This window comes from Podarcis gaigeae (assembly GCF_964106915.1).
Source record: "Podarcis gaigeae genome assembly, chromosome: 11".
Taxonomy (NCBI): Eukaryota; Metazoa; Chordata; class Lepidosauria; order Squamata; family Lacertidae; genus Podarcis; species Podarcis gaigeae.
Genome location: NC_139687.1, coordinates 54,690,821 through 54,707,597, shown reverse-complemented (window position 1 = coordinate 54,707,597; position 16,777 = coordinate 54,690,821). Strand labels below are relative to the sequence as shown.

The window sequence follows — 16,777 nt, the reverse complement described above, 5'->3', positions numbered from 1 at the left end:
GCTGCTACAAAATGCAACTTGATTCAGCTAATGTGCGACTACTTTGATTCAGTTAACATGCAGATACTATAATTCTACAGATGAATCCTTTGAGGATTTAGAAGGTGAAACCAAGCCAGTATTGTAGCATGAAATGAGGTTATTGCTTTTATGAAGCACAGAGTTCTGGCACAAAACCATCTTTTTTAAAACCAGGGCGTACAACTGCTGATAACTGAAGGTTTGTTCTGCCAAAGACTTAGGGAGAAAATATAACAACATTGGCACTTACTTAACATCTGGGTAAGAGAATTCCAAAGAATTAGTGCTAAAAGCTTGGGCTGAACTCACAGTGGGCTTCATTGCAGGGGCATATGGCACCATCATCATATCTTCATTCACAGGTCTAAGTGAATGGGGCTGAGATGTAGGGGGCTTCTCTATTACTCTGGTTCAGTACTGTGTAGGACTTTTATACACCAGCTTGAATCTAGCCTAGTAGCAAATTGGCAACCAGCACAGTGCTTTTAATGGGAGTGTCATATATTGTTTATAAGTAGCCCCAAAAAGCAACCATGCAGCAAAGTTTTGCATTAGCTGCAGCTTCCCAATCAAATTCAAGGGCACCCCCTTGTAAAGCACATTACAATAACCAAGTCTAAAAGTTACCAATGTGTAGAAAACTGTTACCAACCTATCCCTGTCTAGGAATGGTCATAGCTGGCATAAAAGTTGAAACAGCCACAGCCACTCCTAGAGAATGAAGTCCCCTGAACCTTTAGGGACAATGCTGCATAAAGCAGTATCTTCAAGCTATGCTCCTGTTCTTTCAGATGCGAGTGCAATCCGATCCAGAATCTACTCAGAACCCGAGAACTACTCACAGAGACTGTCTTGATGGGATTCAGCTGCTGTTTATTGGCACTCATCTAGACCATTACTCAGTCTAGGCACTGGTTCAGGACTTGCACAGCATCTCCTGACTCAATGTTACAGAGAAACAGAGCTGTGTGTCATCCGCATACTTGATGACACCATGCTCCAAATTTCCTAATGACTAGTCCCCACAGCCTTGTATCGATGTTGAATAGCACCGGGTACAATATAGTACTCTGCAGCACCCCATGGAACATGTCTCAGGAGGCTGGAAGGCAATCACCCAATGTTACTTTCTATAATCACCCCCGTAGATAAGAGCAGAACCACTGTGATACAGTGCTCCCAATTCACAGAGCTGATCTAGTAGGACAAAGGCTTCTGAGAGATCAAGGAGAACAAACAGGGTCACATTCCTCTTGTTTCTCTCCTAATAAAGATGCTCCGCCAGAGCAGAATCAGACCCGCAACCAGGACTGAGCCTGGATGGAAATAGGTCCAGAAAACCAGTCTCATCCAATAGTGCCAGCAATTGTGGCACCATCGCCTTCTCTATCACCTCCCCCCAAAGGGGGCATTGGCAACTTGGTGACAGTTGTCACGAACCTCTGTGTGCAGGTTGGGTCCTTTAGTATATGCAATTATTTGCATGGTTTCCTAGATGTACTCAGCATGCAGGTGAGTGGGTATATTCTGCAGAATCAATTCATCCCAGCTTCTATTTAAATATTACCTTGCTTTTTGAAAAGAAAAAATATATATGTGCCCCTCCCCAATCCTCTGGCTCAAGATGGGTTTTTCGAGTCCTCTGTCATACACATGCTTATGTGGTCCTAAAAACACATTGTTGTTTAGTTGCTATCACTCTGAGCATAGCAGGGTGCTTGAAGGAAGCACAGAGTAATTTAAGGAAGTTGCCTAAATAAAATATTGCTTCAATGCAGGCAAGTGCTTCTGAACTTAAATACGACTATTATCCAGTTTGCATGTTTCCGATGCCCACAATTAATAGATACAAATACATAGTCCCGTTTGAAAATATGACGGCATTACTTAGCAAAAAAAGGCTAATCATTCATTCTTTGCTGAATGACCAAACTCACATGCATTATCTGAAAATACCAGACAAAAAGTATTGATATTTCAAAAATCAAACAAACATAAGTGATGTTAACAATCACCTAAGTATCATTGTCATCATTTACTTGTGTATGTCTAAATAGTGGAGAAACAGATCTCTTTTCAGGCATTCATCAGATTAATTTGAGGTTATCAGTACTCTTACGTGAATGCTGACATTGCAGCCTAAATGTCCAAAATTTGACTAATATTATATGCACTCACTAGAGAGTAAACATCAATGAATTCAACAGGACTTAAAAGTAGAGAAAAACAGAATTGCACTGTCACTGTAACATATTAAACAAATGACCACAGGTGCAAAAACCTATGCTTTTCTGAACCCGAATTCCTTAAACATCACCGAATTTAAAGATAGATTCAGATATTAGAGAGCATTGGAATGCTATTATTTAACCTGGCATACAGAAATCTAAATAGTGTTTGTGGTTTGAACTGGACAGCACACAAATTAAATTTTAGATGAAAGAATTTATACTTATAGGTTACAAAAACGTATGTGCAGAATATTCCGTAAGAACAATCAGTCCAATCGTCTATCCATGGAAGATTGCCAATGTTAAATGCTACAGATATTAAAGAAAAGGGAAGGAAGTGAGAAATGAAAAACATCTTATCTATTAACCCTATTAAAATAAAATTTGAGTCTTGGCTTTACAAAAAAGGAGGTTATTATATGGGATCAAACCTATATCTCCAGAAAAAGCAAGTGTCATAGAAAGGAAGGCCAAAGAAGATTTATAGATTACGTCCAGACAAAGAACTGCTGAACCATGTTAAGGAAATGTAAAAAGAGAGCTGAGGGGAAGTTATTTTTACAGTATCAACAGGCAAGAACAAAGCACATAAAAAAATTAATCACCCAGATGTACCAGTTATTTGGAGGGCAAGTAGCCAGAGCAGCTTAGGAAACAATATTATCAAAATTTAGTAATTTTTTTTATCCTTTGGCTAGACACATGTTTGGTAATACAGAAACACTACAGTGGAATTAAAGGAATTGCTTTCTACAGTTGTTTGTACTAAGACTAACAGTGACCTCTGCAAATCAACAATCTGTGCAAATTGATCAGACACTGGTATTTGCTGTGGCTGATCATTCTGCAAAGGGCCCACTGTTCATCTGGCAATTCTGCATTTCAAGGTCTCATCTACTTTCCATCACTTCTTCCCAACACATCTTCTGGCTGTGTACAAGCACTCATTTCTGTAGACTGGTAAAAGGAGTAGCTTTTTCCCTTATGGCACCATTTAGAAAGCAAATGTTTCTACAGAAACCTGGAAGAGGAGGAGAGAAACCTCACTGTAGAGAATACAGCTTGTTCAGAGTGGACCAAACCACAATAACAGCTCTCCAGTATCACTTTAAACCTCCAAAAAAACTTACTCAGTGTGTTTGAGTAGAGACCTTAACTCTGATTAGGCAAAGCCAAAGGTCCTGAACCAAGAATAGGATAAAGTGAGTGCAAATGGAAAAAATGATATTCTGGCATTTAGAAGATAAAACACAAGTAGTCCGAGGAGCAATGACAAAAATATACCATTAAACAAATCTATGGTGTGACCACTTATGGAGTAATGTGATTGCCTCACCTCAAAAAGGGTATTGCTGAGTTGGGAAAAGTTCAGAAAAGGGCAAGCAGAATGATCAAGGGGACAGAGTGACTCCCTTTTGAAGAAAGGTTGCAGCATTCAGGACTTTTTAGTTTAGGGAGAAGGTAGGTAACAGGAGACATGGCAGAGGTTTATAAAATTATGCATGGCATGGAGAAACTGGACAGAAAAAAGTTTTTCTCCCTCTCTCATAATACTAGAACTCATGGTCATCCACTGAAGCTGAATGTTGGAAGAAAGTACTTCTTCATGAAGCACATAGTCAAACTAGGGAACTCGCTGTGCTAGGAGGCAGTGATGGCCACCAACGTGGATGGTTTTATAAGGTAAAGAAAGGGACCCCTGACTGTTAGGTCCAGTCGTGGCCGACTCTGGGGTTTCAGCGCTCATCTCGCTTTATTGGCCGAGGGAGCCGGCGTACAGCTTCCAGGTCATGTGGCCAGCATGACTAAGCCGCTTCTGGCGAACCAGAGCAGTGCATGGAAACACCGTTTACCTTCCCGCTGGAGTGGTACCTATTTATCTACTTGCACTTTGACATGCTTTCGAACTGCTAGGTTGGCAGGAGCAGGGACTGAGCAACGGGAGCTCACCCCGTCGCAGGGATTCGAACCGCCGACCTTCTGATCGGCAAGTCCTAGGCTCTGTGGTTTAACCCACAGTGCCACCCGCGTCCCTGTGGTTTTTTAAGAGGATTAGACAAATTCACGGAGGAGAGGGCTATTGATAGCTACTAGCCATGATGGCTACACTCTGCCTCCACAACTGGAGGCAGAAATGTCTCTACATACCAGCTGATAGAAACCGGAAGAGGGGGAAATGCTCTTGTGCTCATGTTCTGTTTGCTGGTTTTCCACAGGCATCAGGCTGTCCACTGTGAGAACAGAATGCTGGGCTAAATGGGCCATTTGCCTGTTGCAGAAGGCTCCTCTTAGGGTAGGCAACGCATTTCCTTGCTTCTGCCTTTTTGAGTCCCATTCCCAGGGTGACCATTAAGTATACAAAAAAAAGTTGAGGCACATGGAAATTACAAAAAAAATAATTACAGGCATGTTAAGCATTAATACATTTCAGAGAGCATAAGTAAGCGCTGGCAACTGGTCCAGACCAAAGTCATAGTTGCTGTCATATTTCAAAGCCAGGTGCGGAACTCAGAGTCTAGATATTTGCCAGAAAATATTCCACAAGGTTTTGTAGCTATCCAAGTCCAACGCTGGTAAGCCGCCCATCTAGGCAATCTGTCTAACCTGTGACCCCCTGCCCTCCTGGCTCACAGCACCAATCTAATAGAACTCAGTACACTTGGATACTTGCACCAGATGGATAATGAGTGTATTAATATCCTACCAGGTGCCTGTTTCTGAATCCCCAGAAGGTTCGATCAGGCTTAACCAGGGTTCAACAGTTTTTCCATGCTGGAAACTATAGTTATTAGCCTAAAACCTTAACTCCATATGTTCCACACGCCAGGACACGAAGCAATTGTCATTTTGACGATGCAGCTAAATAGCAGAACTTAGTTCACAGGGGAACCATTAATGCTGTAACAAATGTAAAGGCAGGGTGATGTGGTTGGTATTATATAAAAGAGCTCATGCAGAATCCCTTTAAAGTAGATTGGTTTTGTAAAGAGACCTTTTCTTCCACTGTGATCGTTCACCAATACAAACTTCTGCCCTCAGTCTGAATAGGCTCCTCATCATGTTACAATACTTTCCACTAATTGCAGTGACACCTCCCAGAACCGGGGTAGCTAATCAGCTTATAAGATTCACTACAGCTGAACTAGGTCATCACGCTACTACTAATACCACTGGCATATGCTTCTTTCGTTTATGCCTCTCAGGACGCCAAGCATTATTTCTGCATCCCTTTGAATAGGTGCTATCCCACACATAATGGCTGTGCTCATTTCAGCAGCACCTCTTGGTAATTCCACCCCCTTCTAGGGGTGGCAACATGGGAGCGGGCATTCTCTGCGACGGCTCCCAAGTAGTGGAACTCCCTTCCCTACAGATATGCATCTGGCATCTTCACTGTACAGCTTTTGTCATATGCTGAAGATGCAAATCTTTACCCCGGCCTTTAACACCTGAGATGCATGTTTTGGGGAAGCACCCTAATCTTGTGACTGTGGTTTGTTTTAGACTCTTTTAATATTTAATATTCACTCTTATGGTGAAGCACTGGTAGCGAATTGAAACAATAGTGTTAATTAAAATTGAAATAATTCCTCAAAGCTTTTGCAGCAGGGCAAGTTTTACAGTAATGTTTGGTAACTGTATATATGTATGTTTAAGGTAACCACTTACCTGGGAGAAAACCCCTTTAAACTCAGTAGGCTTTCTGATAATTATGAATAGGACTGCACTGTTCAGTCACACAATAAAGAACACAGAGCCATTCAACACACACAACAAAGAAAGGACACAGGCATAGAGGCATAGAGCCTTGCCCACTAACAAAACATTCAGCTCTGTTGTAATCACATTTGCACTTTCTGTAACTTTGGGGCAAACTGAGCAGAAGATAAAAATATTCATTTATCCATAACTCCCACAATGTACCTATTTGCCACTGTACCTATTTGCCAGAGGTTTGGCTGGCTTCACCACCTCAGAAGGTGCTACTGTGCCGGCAAATTTCATCCAATTTTGCTTACATGTTATAGGCATTTGTTGATTTTCTCACTGTGGTCAACATGTGAGAGGCTTTAAAAAATGAACCAAAGTGACTCTCCACTTCCTAGTGCGATGTCACTCCAAGGCTCAAAGCGAAGCTGAGACAAACCCCTATCCAACAAGGCAGGTTCCTCAATTAAAGTTCTGTTAGCTCTTAATTCTCTCCTTTATAGAACTGAAAAAAATGTGCCCCAGTGTCTAGTGGGTATAGAACTCAATTTCTAGTGGGATAGATCTCTGTTTCCTAAACGTACTGTCAAGACTGACATTCTACACTTAGGTTCAAATTTAAGATATGGTGCTCCTGTGATAACTCTTCTCTTTTTAAATAATATAGGCACCTGCCTGGTTCAGCTAGTAAAACTGAAGCTGGAAATTCTTGGATTAAGTCATTGATCCAAGATCAATAGTGTGCATGTGTCACTTTTCTACACATGGGCTCTCAAAATATCCTATGTATCCAGAAAGGTGCATTGAGCATCTTCATCGCACAGCTTTTGCTATATGTTGCGGACATACCTCTTTACCCCAGAATTTGATAGTTATTTTGCTTTGTGGGAGTTGCCTCTTTTGCTAAATGCATACTGCTCTGTTCCAGTATATTGTTGTAATCCACCCTGGGATCTTATGGTGAAGGGTGGATAAGAAACCTTATAAACAAGCAAGCAAATAGCCTACCAGAACAGCTAGTTTACCTCCAAGTCCTAAACTATTTGTTTTGCCATCTTATGAACATGATTGCCTATACTAAGGCAATTAGCAAGGTAATAATGCTTTTATAGAATCATCTGCCTTTCTGCATCAGCACAATCTTTAAATATTGAAAAATGAAATGCAATCTATATGTTATGAATAGCATTATAGTTTGGGACTCTATTTACTCTTACATAATCAAGGATGATTCTGATAATGATTAAATTCAACGGCAGTGTCCATCCAAGTAATCTGTTACATCTAATTTCACTGCTAGCAGCTGGGAGTGAGGAAATGATTTACACAAATCTGTCAACATTAATGACTGCAGAATGTGTCAATTACTCTGTGGCATAAAGTTCTATTTTACTGAGGCCCTGGTTGAACTATAAATGACAAGTCTCAGTTCAACCTTTAATCCACAATAGTCTTCATAATTTAAAACTATTGGCAGTCCGTACTCATAGGAGGATTTAAAAAAGCCTCCATAGAAGTTGAATTACTTCTCACATTAAGGAAGGAATTACCAGAGCATCTGGTGAATCTTGAATTATGGCCGTCTGTGCTCTGTCAGCTGTACAGCTAAGTAGATTTTGAGTTGAGAATTCCTAAAGCAATAAAATTAAAGTTGCACTTGCTGATTTTACTTCACCTAAAATAATTCATCATAGTCAGGTGTTACCTACAAATATGCTTGTTGCTCAGTTCCACAACCAGGTCTACTGAAAGCCTATAGACCATATTTTCTGTGTCTCAAAAGTTCTTCTTAGCCCACTCTCAAAGTAAGGCAATGCTTGTGGTAATAATCCAAGCCACATTTTCTTGAATTGGCTGCTTTAGAAAATAAATATAGTATTTGTCACCACATCATCAATTTTCTTAAAATGAAGTGCTTTCAAAATTAAATTGGAATTAACTTTTATATAACATGTAAGGGTTACTTGTGCAGGAGCTGTTGCTAGAAACAACTAGCAATCTGGAAAGTCAGAAACATCTATTTACATGGAATGATAACTGTATTACAGCACTAATCTCCAACTAGAATAAACAGGATCCACCAAGAGACTGTGCTTGGAGGTAAAGTGGGCTGTACTATCACTAGGCCAGCACCATTCTCCTCCCAATCACTATTTCAGGATTTATTTATTTTTAAGAGAGGGATAAAAAGGGGAGAGGAGGGAGGAAGAGATACAAACTAATATAATAAAAACAACAACAACAACAAATTTAAATAGGTGCCTCAATATGCAGGTTAGGTTAGAAGATGAACCCCAGGTCTGGAAAGCTTGATGACTACTATGTTGCAGAACAATCTGAAAACCAAATGGTTTTCAGTTGAGTCACTACCACACCCATAACTACACACACAGGGCAGAGTGGAAGGTGGGGAGGCCCAGAAATTTGGCATAGCTGTTGGGCCAGGAGTGGGTCTGATGCAGAGGGACCAGTAGATCCCAGGCTAGCTCATCCCCGCCCCCATCTGCTTTATGTAAGCTACTGCTGGTGGGAATCCTGCAGGCAGAATGGAGAGCTCTACACCAAAGGAGTGATGCCGGCAGAACTGTTTGAGGCTCCTGCTGCTCCAAGCGTGAGAGATAAGGGTGTGTGTGCATTGCAGTCTTATTTATTTAAATATTTTGTCCTCACCTTCCAAAGTAAAAACCCTTCCCAAAAATAAAAATAAAATATTATAATACCCAAGTCACACTTGAAACCAAGCAAAACTAAACACAGGAAAAACAATAGAATCTAAGGGATCAACTCGTAATGTAACAAACACCCCTGAAGGAATTCTGGGAAACAGATGTATTTAATGGGTCACAACTGGTCCCAAGGAAAGCCCCAGAAAGTACAATGAGGGCAAAATGACTAGCAGGGAAGTTGTTGATTTGGAAGATTTTGGGACAACAGAGCTCAGATTCAAGCAGAGGTTCTGCTGTGCCATCAAAAATGGAAAGAAGTACAACATACAGGAGAGGCTGTTTATATTACATAGTGGCCTCTGCTATTGAGGGACCATGACTTCACAAGAATCTATAATAATCATACTGGTCTAACACACCAGTATATTTATTTGCCCCATGCCATTCACTAAACAGATTACACAGCACTTCCCCTAGTGTGTCAGCAGTAACAGGCAATATTAGTGTTTGCCAGTGGCGGCAGCTGCCCATTGGGAGTGGTAGGGCAGAAGGGAGGCCAAGAGGAGGTGGAGCCTGAGCCGATGGGAGCCACAGAAAACTAATTCTAGTCCGTCTGTCCCCAATCTCCTTCCTGCTGTGGTCTACAAGAGCAACACAGAGATGGAGGAGGAAGATGACAGGTAGAGCCCCCCACTGGACGGCATGCAAGTAAGAAGACAACCAGGGCTCTTCCACACTTACCTTTGCTGCACATTTCTCGGCACAGGTCTGGGCTTTCTAGGTGTCCAAGCGTGCCCCAGATCCCAAGCGTGCTTTCCCTGTGAAAACCCGCTCTTTACTGCTCGAATCAAAGCAAACTGCAATCTGAAAAAACTTGAATTGCCATTTGCTCCAATTCAACGGTAAAGTCCGGGTTTTCCTAGCAAAAGCGGCAAGGGGAAAAAACCATTCACACACAGACCAGGAAAGCAGTAACCTGTGTCTAGAAAGTGTGGGGCAAAAGGTAAATTTGGGTAAGCCCTGTGACTTGTGGGGTAGAGCCCCATTCACCCTTATGGAGCAGCCTTTTGGCCCCCTATTCAATGTAGTTAACCATTTTTGGCAGGCACAGGCAGACGTCATTAGCAAGCAGATCAAGTATAAATGGAGCACACTGTATTGCAGTTTAAGATTTAACCTAGACTTCATGAAGCTGAACAGAATTTACCTGGGTTAATATTCAAACCTGAGCAATAGGAAATTCAAGTATCTATCCTGCGGAATTTAGGTTGAAGCTAGTTTAAATATTTTGTAAAAGGCTTGTATTTACCTGATGATCCTCTGAGCGGCATACTGATGAAGTGAGCGGAACTGTGCTGACATATTGGCTAAAGCTGCCAAACAATTTGTATGAAGGTATTTGTCCTGTTGGAGATGAGGAGGGGAAAAAACACACACATCAAACTATCCTTTCTGTATACAGCAAGACCTGTCAAAAGGAAATCACTCACCAGTCTAACATCCGTTTACCGGAGGCAAAGTTGCAATGAAGACAAACCCAACTTGTGCTCTGATTTTAGGGATAAGCCTTAGCAACAACTTGTGCAATCGTGGCTCAATATGCTTAGGTCTTTTAAGGAATTGTCACTGCATATTTTTAGAGTGTGACTATATATTTAACCCTGGTCAGAAACAAAGCTGAACAACTTTTATTCTTCTTCAGTCCTTAATTTTTATTTTATATGATTTTTTTAAAGGTTTGTAATAATGCAGCTTCCCTTTTCTAAACATGGCAGGTGGGGAACAAAGAGGGGGGAATTCCTAAAGGCTTTTAAAATAACAACACCAAACTAAAGTACTCTAGTTTGGTGTTGTCTCCAGTCTGTGTCTCCAGTGCTAGGAAGGGCCAGTCTGGGAACGTGGAGAGGAATTAGCAATTAAAGTTGATCAAGTCCGTTCTACATGAAATCAGCCCAAAATACAGTTCTTACCCTTGTTCGTGTCATGTTGTACTGAATAGTCCTTATTACTACTAGTATCAGGAGACTGCCCAGGGAAATTTCTGTTAATACACGTTCTGAGTACCAAGTAATATTTTTCAATATCTGAAATAAAGAAAGGAAAGAGCATATTTGATTGTCTTCCACTGCCTGTTATTATCAGTAATTTAATATATTTGTCTTTATATAATTTTTATTTTATTACAGTTAAATTTTATCTATGTTATTTTAATTTGTGTAAGACAGCTTAAGTCTTGGTCTGGGAAAAAGGTGGAATGCAAACAAATAAACAAACAATCAAGTATAATAGTGCTGTTCTCTGGACTATGGTTCCCCCCATCCAAAAGAAAAGACTAGAAATCTCCATGTTTGACGCATGGCAATTCTAAAGTGGATGCAACCAAAGGATATAGGTTGGACTCCAAAGTTGTTTTTGTCTAGTTTTATAACTGCTTTGAGCTGTATAAATAAACTGAATGAATGAATGAATGATGAAATAAAATCAATCTTTTCAGCAGCTCAGACTTTATATAGAGAAATATGTTCAGACCTGAAACAAATATTGTCTACGAGTGAATCTAATCATGTCACACCATGTGGTCACATCACTACCAGCTATGTCTGGTTCACCAGCTATGATTAGAGAGAGTTTTGCCACTCTGACCCATGTGCTGGTAGCCTTGAGGTTGGATTAGGGTAACATGCTCTATGCCAGGGGTAGGCAACCTAAGGCCCGTTGGCCGGATGCGGCCCAATCGCCTTCTCAATCCAGCTCACGGACGGTCCGGGAATCAGCATGTTTTTACATAAGCAGAATATGTCCTTTTATTTAAAATGCATCTCTGGGTTATTTGTGGGGCATAGGAATTCGTTCATTTTAAAATATATATATAGTCCAGCCCACCAAATGGTCTGAGGGACGGTGGACAGGCCCATGGCTGAAAAAGGTTGAAGACCCCTGCTCTATGCCCTTGAAGGTGACTCGAAAGCTGCAGCTAGTTCAGAATATAGCAGCTCAGTTCCTATCAGCAGCTCCTACTATCAGCATATAACACTAATTTTGAAAGAACTGCACTGGCTGCCAATATATATACAGAGATGTGCATTCAGGATCAGAAGTACACAAAGACAAGCTCACTGACGTCTTGGTTGCCCTTGCGGATGTCATATTAGGTTTACTTAACAGTTGCGGTTTTCATTATTAATAAAACTGGACTCAATACAGGCACAGGTAGCTGCTTGTCTGAAGCCAATGGCAGAAAGATCTCGTTTTTGATCTTCTTTCCAAGGAAGCCAAAACCACATTTTCTTTTCAAACAAAAATCTTTTAACCAGACAGGAAAGCTTTTGCGGCTTCTTTGGGGGAACCCAGGAAAGTGTCTATATAATCAGCAATTTATAAAATGGCACTTACTAAAATTAATCTTAAATATCAATAAATAATTGTGGGTGTAATACCACAAAAGGAAAATACATACAGAGATTGGCAAAGGCAATGCGGCTATAAAAGGAAGACGTGCAACGAAGGACAGGATGGGAGGCCCATTATGATGCAAAATGTCTTTATTATTTTTATTTTCTCAATATTTAACCACAGGACAAAAGTTGTGCATTTCAAAGTTTCAAAGTTGCTAAAATAAACTAGCATAGTTTTTTAGAGGCCCTCTTAAGATGACTACAAAAGATTTCTGTTGCATATATTTATATTTTTATTTATATTTTTTAATTTATATTAAAAAAAAATGTTTAGAAAAGTATATCCCCACCCCATGCTGAATTAAAAGACTTTCAAAACTGAGGGATATTTCAAAAACAGTTTGCAGTATAGTCGGGAGTGGGGAGAATTAAGCTGTTTAAAGGGGGGGAGGGGAATGTTCCTTTGGTCTACCACAAGTTTCTTCTAGGAACTGAAGTACTTCCACGAATCCTAGCTATTATGCTTTATTTCATCTACAGACTGCCAGTTTTTTTAATTTTTCTCATTATAGATAGGTTTGCTCCAATATTCAAAATAAGCATATAAACTGGAGAGTGTGGGGTGTGAACAGACAAACAAAACTCATTGATCAGGTCAGAGCGCCTCCATCATTTGGTTTAAAGAATTGTCTTATAAATAGTTGGATGGATCCAACCTTAGGTCCCTCTGAAATAAAAAAAAACTTAAGATAGTCATGACAAACTTTTCACAGTAATTTCAGAAGGGCCAAAATGGAAATAACAGTCTGAACCCAACCTAATATTTTGAAATACATTCATGAACTGCATCATAATTGGAGTTAAAATGCAGGCTTAGCCAAAAACTCACTGGACATAACCTCTTCCTTTTAGACTCTATATGCTGTGTAAAGTAAATCAGTTATGTTATATTTCTCAAATTTGTCATCCAAAATGGACCTGACTCAAGGTGCAATAAGAGTTTCTTGATTAGCCTCAGTATAAAAGGCTTATGACCTATGGGAAAAGACTAGAGAATCTCAAATGCTTAGGAACAAATTGAATGCATAAAAATCAGCTATGCTGACATGACAACCACCATCAGAGTGAACTTGGTAACAAAAAACCCAAATTCATCTTTATACAGAAGCGCATTTATATTTTAAATTGATTTCTTATAGCTCATAAACTTACCACTTCATGAATGGATCGATTGAAGCCATCATCTTCAGTAAGGATTAACAAAATTATCAGAGCCATGTAAACATGGTGAGAGTTCCTTTCTTCGACATGATAAAGGATCTCAAGAATTGGCAAAACCTTGAAGAGAGAAAAATAGGGATGGAGAAGTTTAGTATTCAAAAGTTCCCAAAACAAACATATACATACAGTTTTAGATCCCTCTGATTTTACATAACCATTTTGTTAGTAATTTAATAGCTTCAGAAAAAGAAGATGAAAACACACACAACTGACCAAAAATTCTTAACTCCCTTTCGTTTGTATGTGTTTTTAAAGCAGTCGGGGGTGGGGGGGGGAGAGTTAAATAAACTCCTATGAGGAAACATAAAATTCAATTCCTAATAAACAAGACTCTTGGCAATGCTTTTATGATGGATCATCACATTCTAAATTTCTAGAGCTGACAGAGCTAATAATAATAATATACATCTAATTCCATCATTCTGGCAGGTAAAGTGTACTGAGTGGGATATTTTATCATTAATAGTATCCAACATGGGTTTAAGACAGTTTTGCTGCTTCCATTTAAGAAAAAAACATCCTGCAGGGTTCTCCCCATCCAGCAAATTATTTCAATCTCTTTCACAGCAATGAATGGCTAAACTGCAGGAATGAGCAAACACATGGGTTTTTGAAAATTGAGGGATGCTATGGCGTTATAATCACTGAAGTAAGGTAAAGTGGATACCAGGGCTTGGTTGATCCATAGCCAAGTAAATGCATTCTGCATACAATTTAAATACACTTTCCTCCCCCAAGAGTGGGAATATCTGTGATGGTGTATACAAACAAACTTTTCACAAGCAAGATCCTCTGCTGAATACAGTCATAGCTCACGTTACGTCTGCTTCATGTTACATTCTTTCAGGCTGCATCCCGTGGCGACCCAGAAGTACCGGAAAGGGTTACCTCCGGGTTTCGCCGCTCACGCATGCACAGAAGCGCAAAATGATGTCACGTGCATGTGCAGAAGTGGTGAATCACAACCTGCACGTGCGCAGACACGCCGCTGCGGGTTGCATTCTTTTCATGTTGCGAATGGGCCTCTGGAACGGATCCCATTCTCAACCAGAGGTACCACTGTATTAGATCGGCAAAGCAGTGGAATAAGTAAATTACTTACCAGATTTTCCATATCTGTTCGAGCCAACATATATGTTCGAACATTGCTGTTCTGATGCAGAAGGATGTACAAAAGAAGGGTTGCTTGATCAGAGTTTTGCTGCTCACACAAAGTGGTGTATAAACTGTTAAAATTAATCTGGAAAGTGTGAGGATTTGGTGAAGGAAGAGCAGTGCTATCTGGAGGAGGGAAAACAAACAATTTGAAAGGGATTCATCTTACTGATTTTGTGATTTCCCCGTAGTGAGGTTAGTCTTCGAGGGTTAGTTCAACAGTAGTCAAACTTTTCAGACAATGAACCCACCTTTAGCTCAGACATGTATTTGAGGACCCATTTCTAAACAGTTTAAAAAACAACAACATTTATTTCTAAAGTGATAGTGCAGCTGTAATGACCTACTTTGGGTCCTCTTAATGCCAATAAGCCCATAACCAAACTAAGATTCTACTGCAAGGTTCCCAAGTTCAACTCTCTCTTTGATTCTTGACAGATGGATAGGTTTTTAAAAAGGTACATACCTTGTGTGTTCTTGAAGGACATAATAGCTTGTCTGTAAGGGTTTGGTGTATCTGGTGCATCAGTCAGATTTGCTAGCACAAGTAGCAACAGAAGACTTTGATTAGCTAGAGGTGAAGACTCCTCCTGCTGAGGAGCACGCTTGCTGCCCACGCCTCCCAATGTGAACACTGTCCATAGGCCAGCTAAATGGAAGACAAGGATATCTGATTTAGGTTTTGCAGCTAGCCTGTATGAACTGTATATTGAACTCTGATTCAAATTAAGACATTTTAGAGGTCTAGACTTGATATGCAGTCCTATCTGCAGCTCACTCCAATAGGTTAGAACTTCTTGATCACCAATGCAGAACATATAGAAATAATCTCAAAATTCAGAAATTAACCATCTTCAGTATGCAATTTAAAAGGAGTCACGCAAATTATATCCACATGCAATCTGATGGTACTATGCTGCGATGCCACTCCTTAGATTCAGCTAGACACTGTGATGAGCTTGTGTCCCAAATTGGGAAGCTGTGCCAGCATAATACTGCCCAACTATGAATTTATGCCAATGTGGCTACCCAACACAAAGACAAAAGTAGGTGCAACAAAATTAAATTATCCTGCATCTGCTGTGCACACAAAATAATAATTTACAAAGCCAAAGAAGGAAGGTTGTTTTTATCTGTATCAGTGCAATAAATAAGTATGGCACTATTGTGAAAGCCTTTTTCTTTACTAAGCTGCAGAATACATGCAAAACTAACCTTTCCAGTGAAGCCTTTGGCTCAACTCCTTCATTTAACTAAGTCAATAGCTAAGTCTGAGCACATACAATGGAAGCAACCTCATACTGGGTAGTATTCAACTAATTTTGACTCACTGAAATTAATGAACATGGCTAATTAATGAACATAAGTAAGCGAAGTTCACTGATTTCAACAGGTCTAATAAGTAAAATAAGGTCCAATAAGTCTAATAAGGTCTAACAGGTCTAATAAGTAAAATAAGGGACGCGGGTGGCATTGTGGGTTAAACCACAGAGCCTAGGACTTGCTGATCAGAAGGTCGGCGGTTCGAATCCCCGTGATGGGATGAGCTCCCGTTGCTCGGTTTCTGCTCCTGCCAACCTAGCAGTTTGAAAGCAAGTAGATAAATAGGTACCGCTCCGGCGGGAAGGTAAATGGCGTTTCCGAGCACTGCTCTGGTTCGCCAGAAGCGGTTTAGTCACGCTGGCCACATGACCTGGAAGCTGTACACCGGCTCCCTCGGCCAATAAAGTGAGATGCGCGTCGCAATCCCAGAGTTGGCCACGACTGGACCTAATGGTCAGGGGTCCCTTTACCTTTACCTGAGTAAAACTTAGCTGAATACCCACCCATTGGCTTTTCTGCTTACACCTGCCTCCTCTTCCCTTTTCTTCCTGTTTCCCATGTTGGGTCCTTAGGGCAGAACCCTTTCTCCTCTTGTACTCAGTAAGTGCCATGCACATTGATGATACATGCATGCACGCGCGCACACACACACACACACACACACACATGCACACACACTAATTTGATTTTGTACTCTTATACAAGCTGGATGAGAACCGATCAACAAAAAGAGGGGAACAATATAATACCACCTCACTATATAAATAGGGACGCAGGTGGCGCTGTGGGTTAAAGCCTCAGCGCCTAGGACTTGCCGATCGAAAGGTCGGCGGTTCGAATCCCTGCGGCGGGGTGCGCTCCCGCTGCTCGGTCCCAGCGCCTGCCAACCTAGCAGTTCGAAAGCACCTCCGGGTGCAAGTAGATAAATAGGGACCGCTTACCAGCGGGAAGGTAAATGGCGTTTCCGTGTGCGGCTCTGGCTCGCCAGATGCAGCTT

General features: G+C 40.7%; 1 protein-coding gene across 9 annotated transcripts in view; it reads right to left on the bottom strand.

The window, feature by feature from the left end:
* Positions 1-16,777, bottom strand: part of DYM (dymeclin) — a 173,064-nt gene that overhangs the window by 84,965 nt on the left and 71,322 nt on the right. For all 9 annotated transcript variants that reach the window (XM_083702689.1, XM_083702691.1, XM_083702685.1 and 6 more), the window contains exons 10-14: positions 14,924-15,106; positions 14,405-14,583; positions 13,234-13,359; positions 10,597-10,710; positions 9,936-10,030 (exon numbers count right to left, since the gene is read on the bottom strand). In XM_083702689.1, the coding sequence (XP_083558815.1) occupies positions 9,936-10,030; positions 10,597-10,710; positions 13,234-13,359; positions 14,405-14,583; positions 14,924-15,106 (697 nt within the window). The remainder of the gene's footprint in view (positions 1-9,935; positions 10,031-10,596; positions 10,711-13,233; positions 13,360-14,404; positions 14,584-14,923; positions 15,107-16,777) is intronic.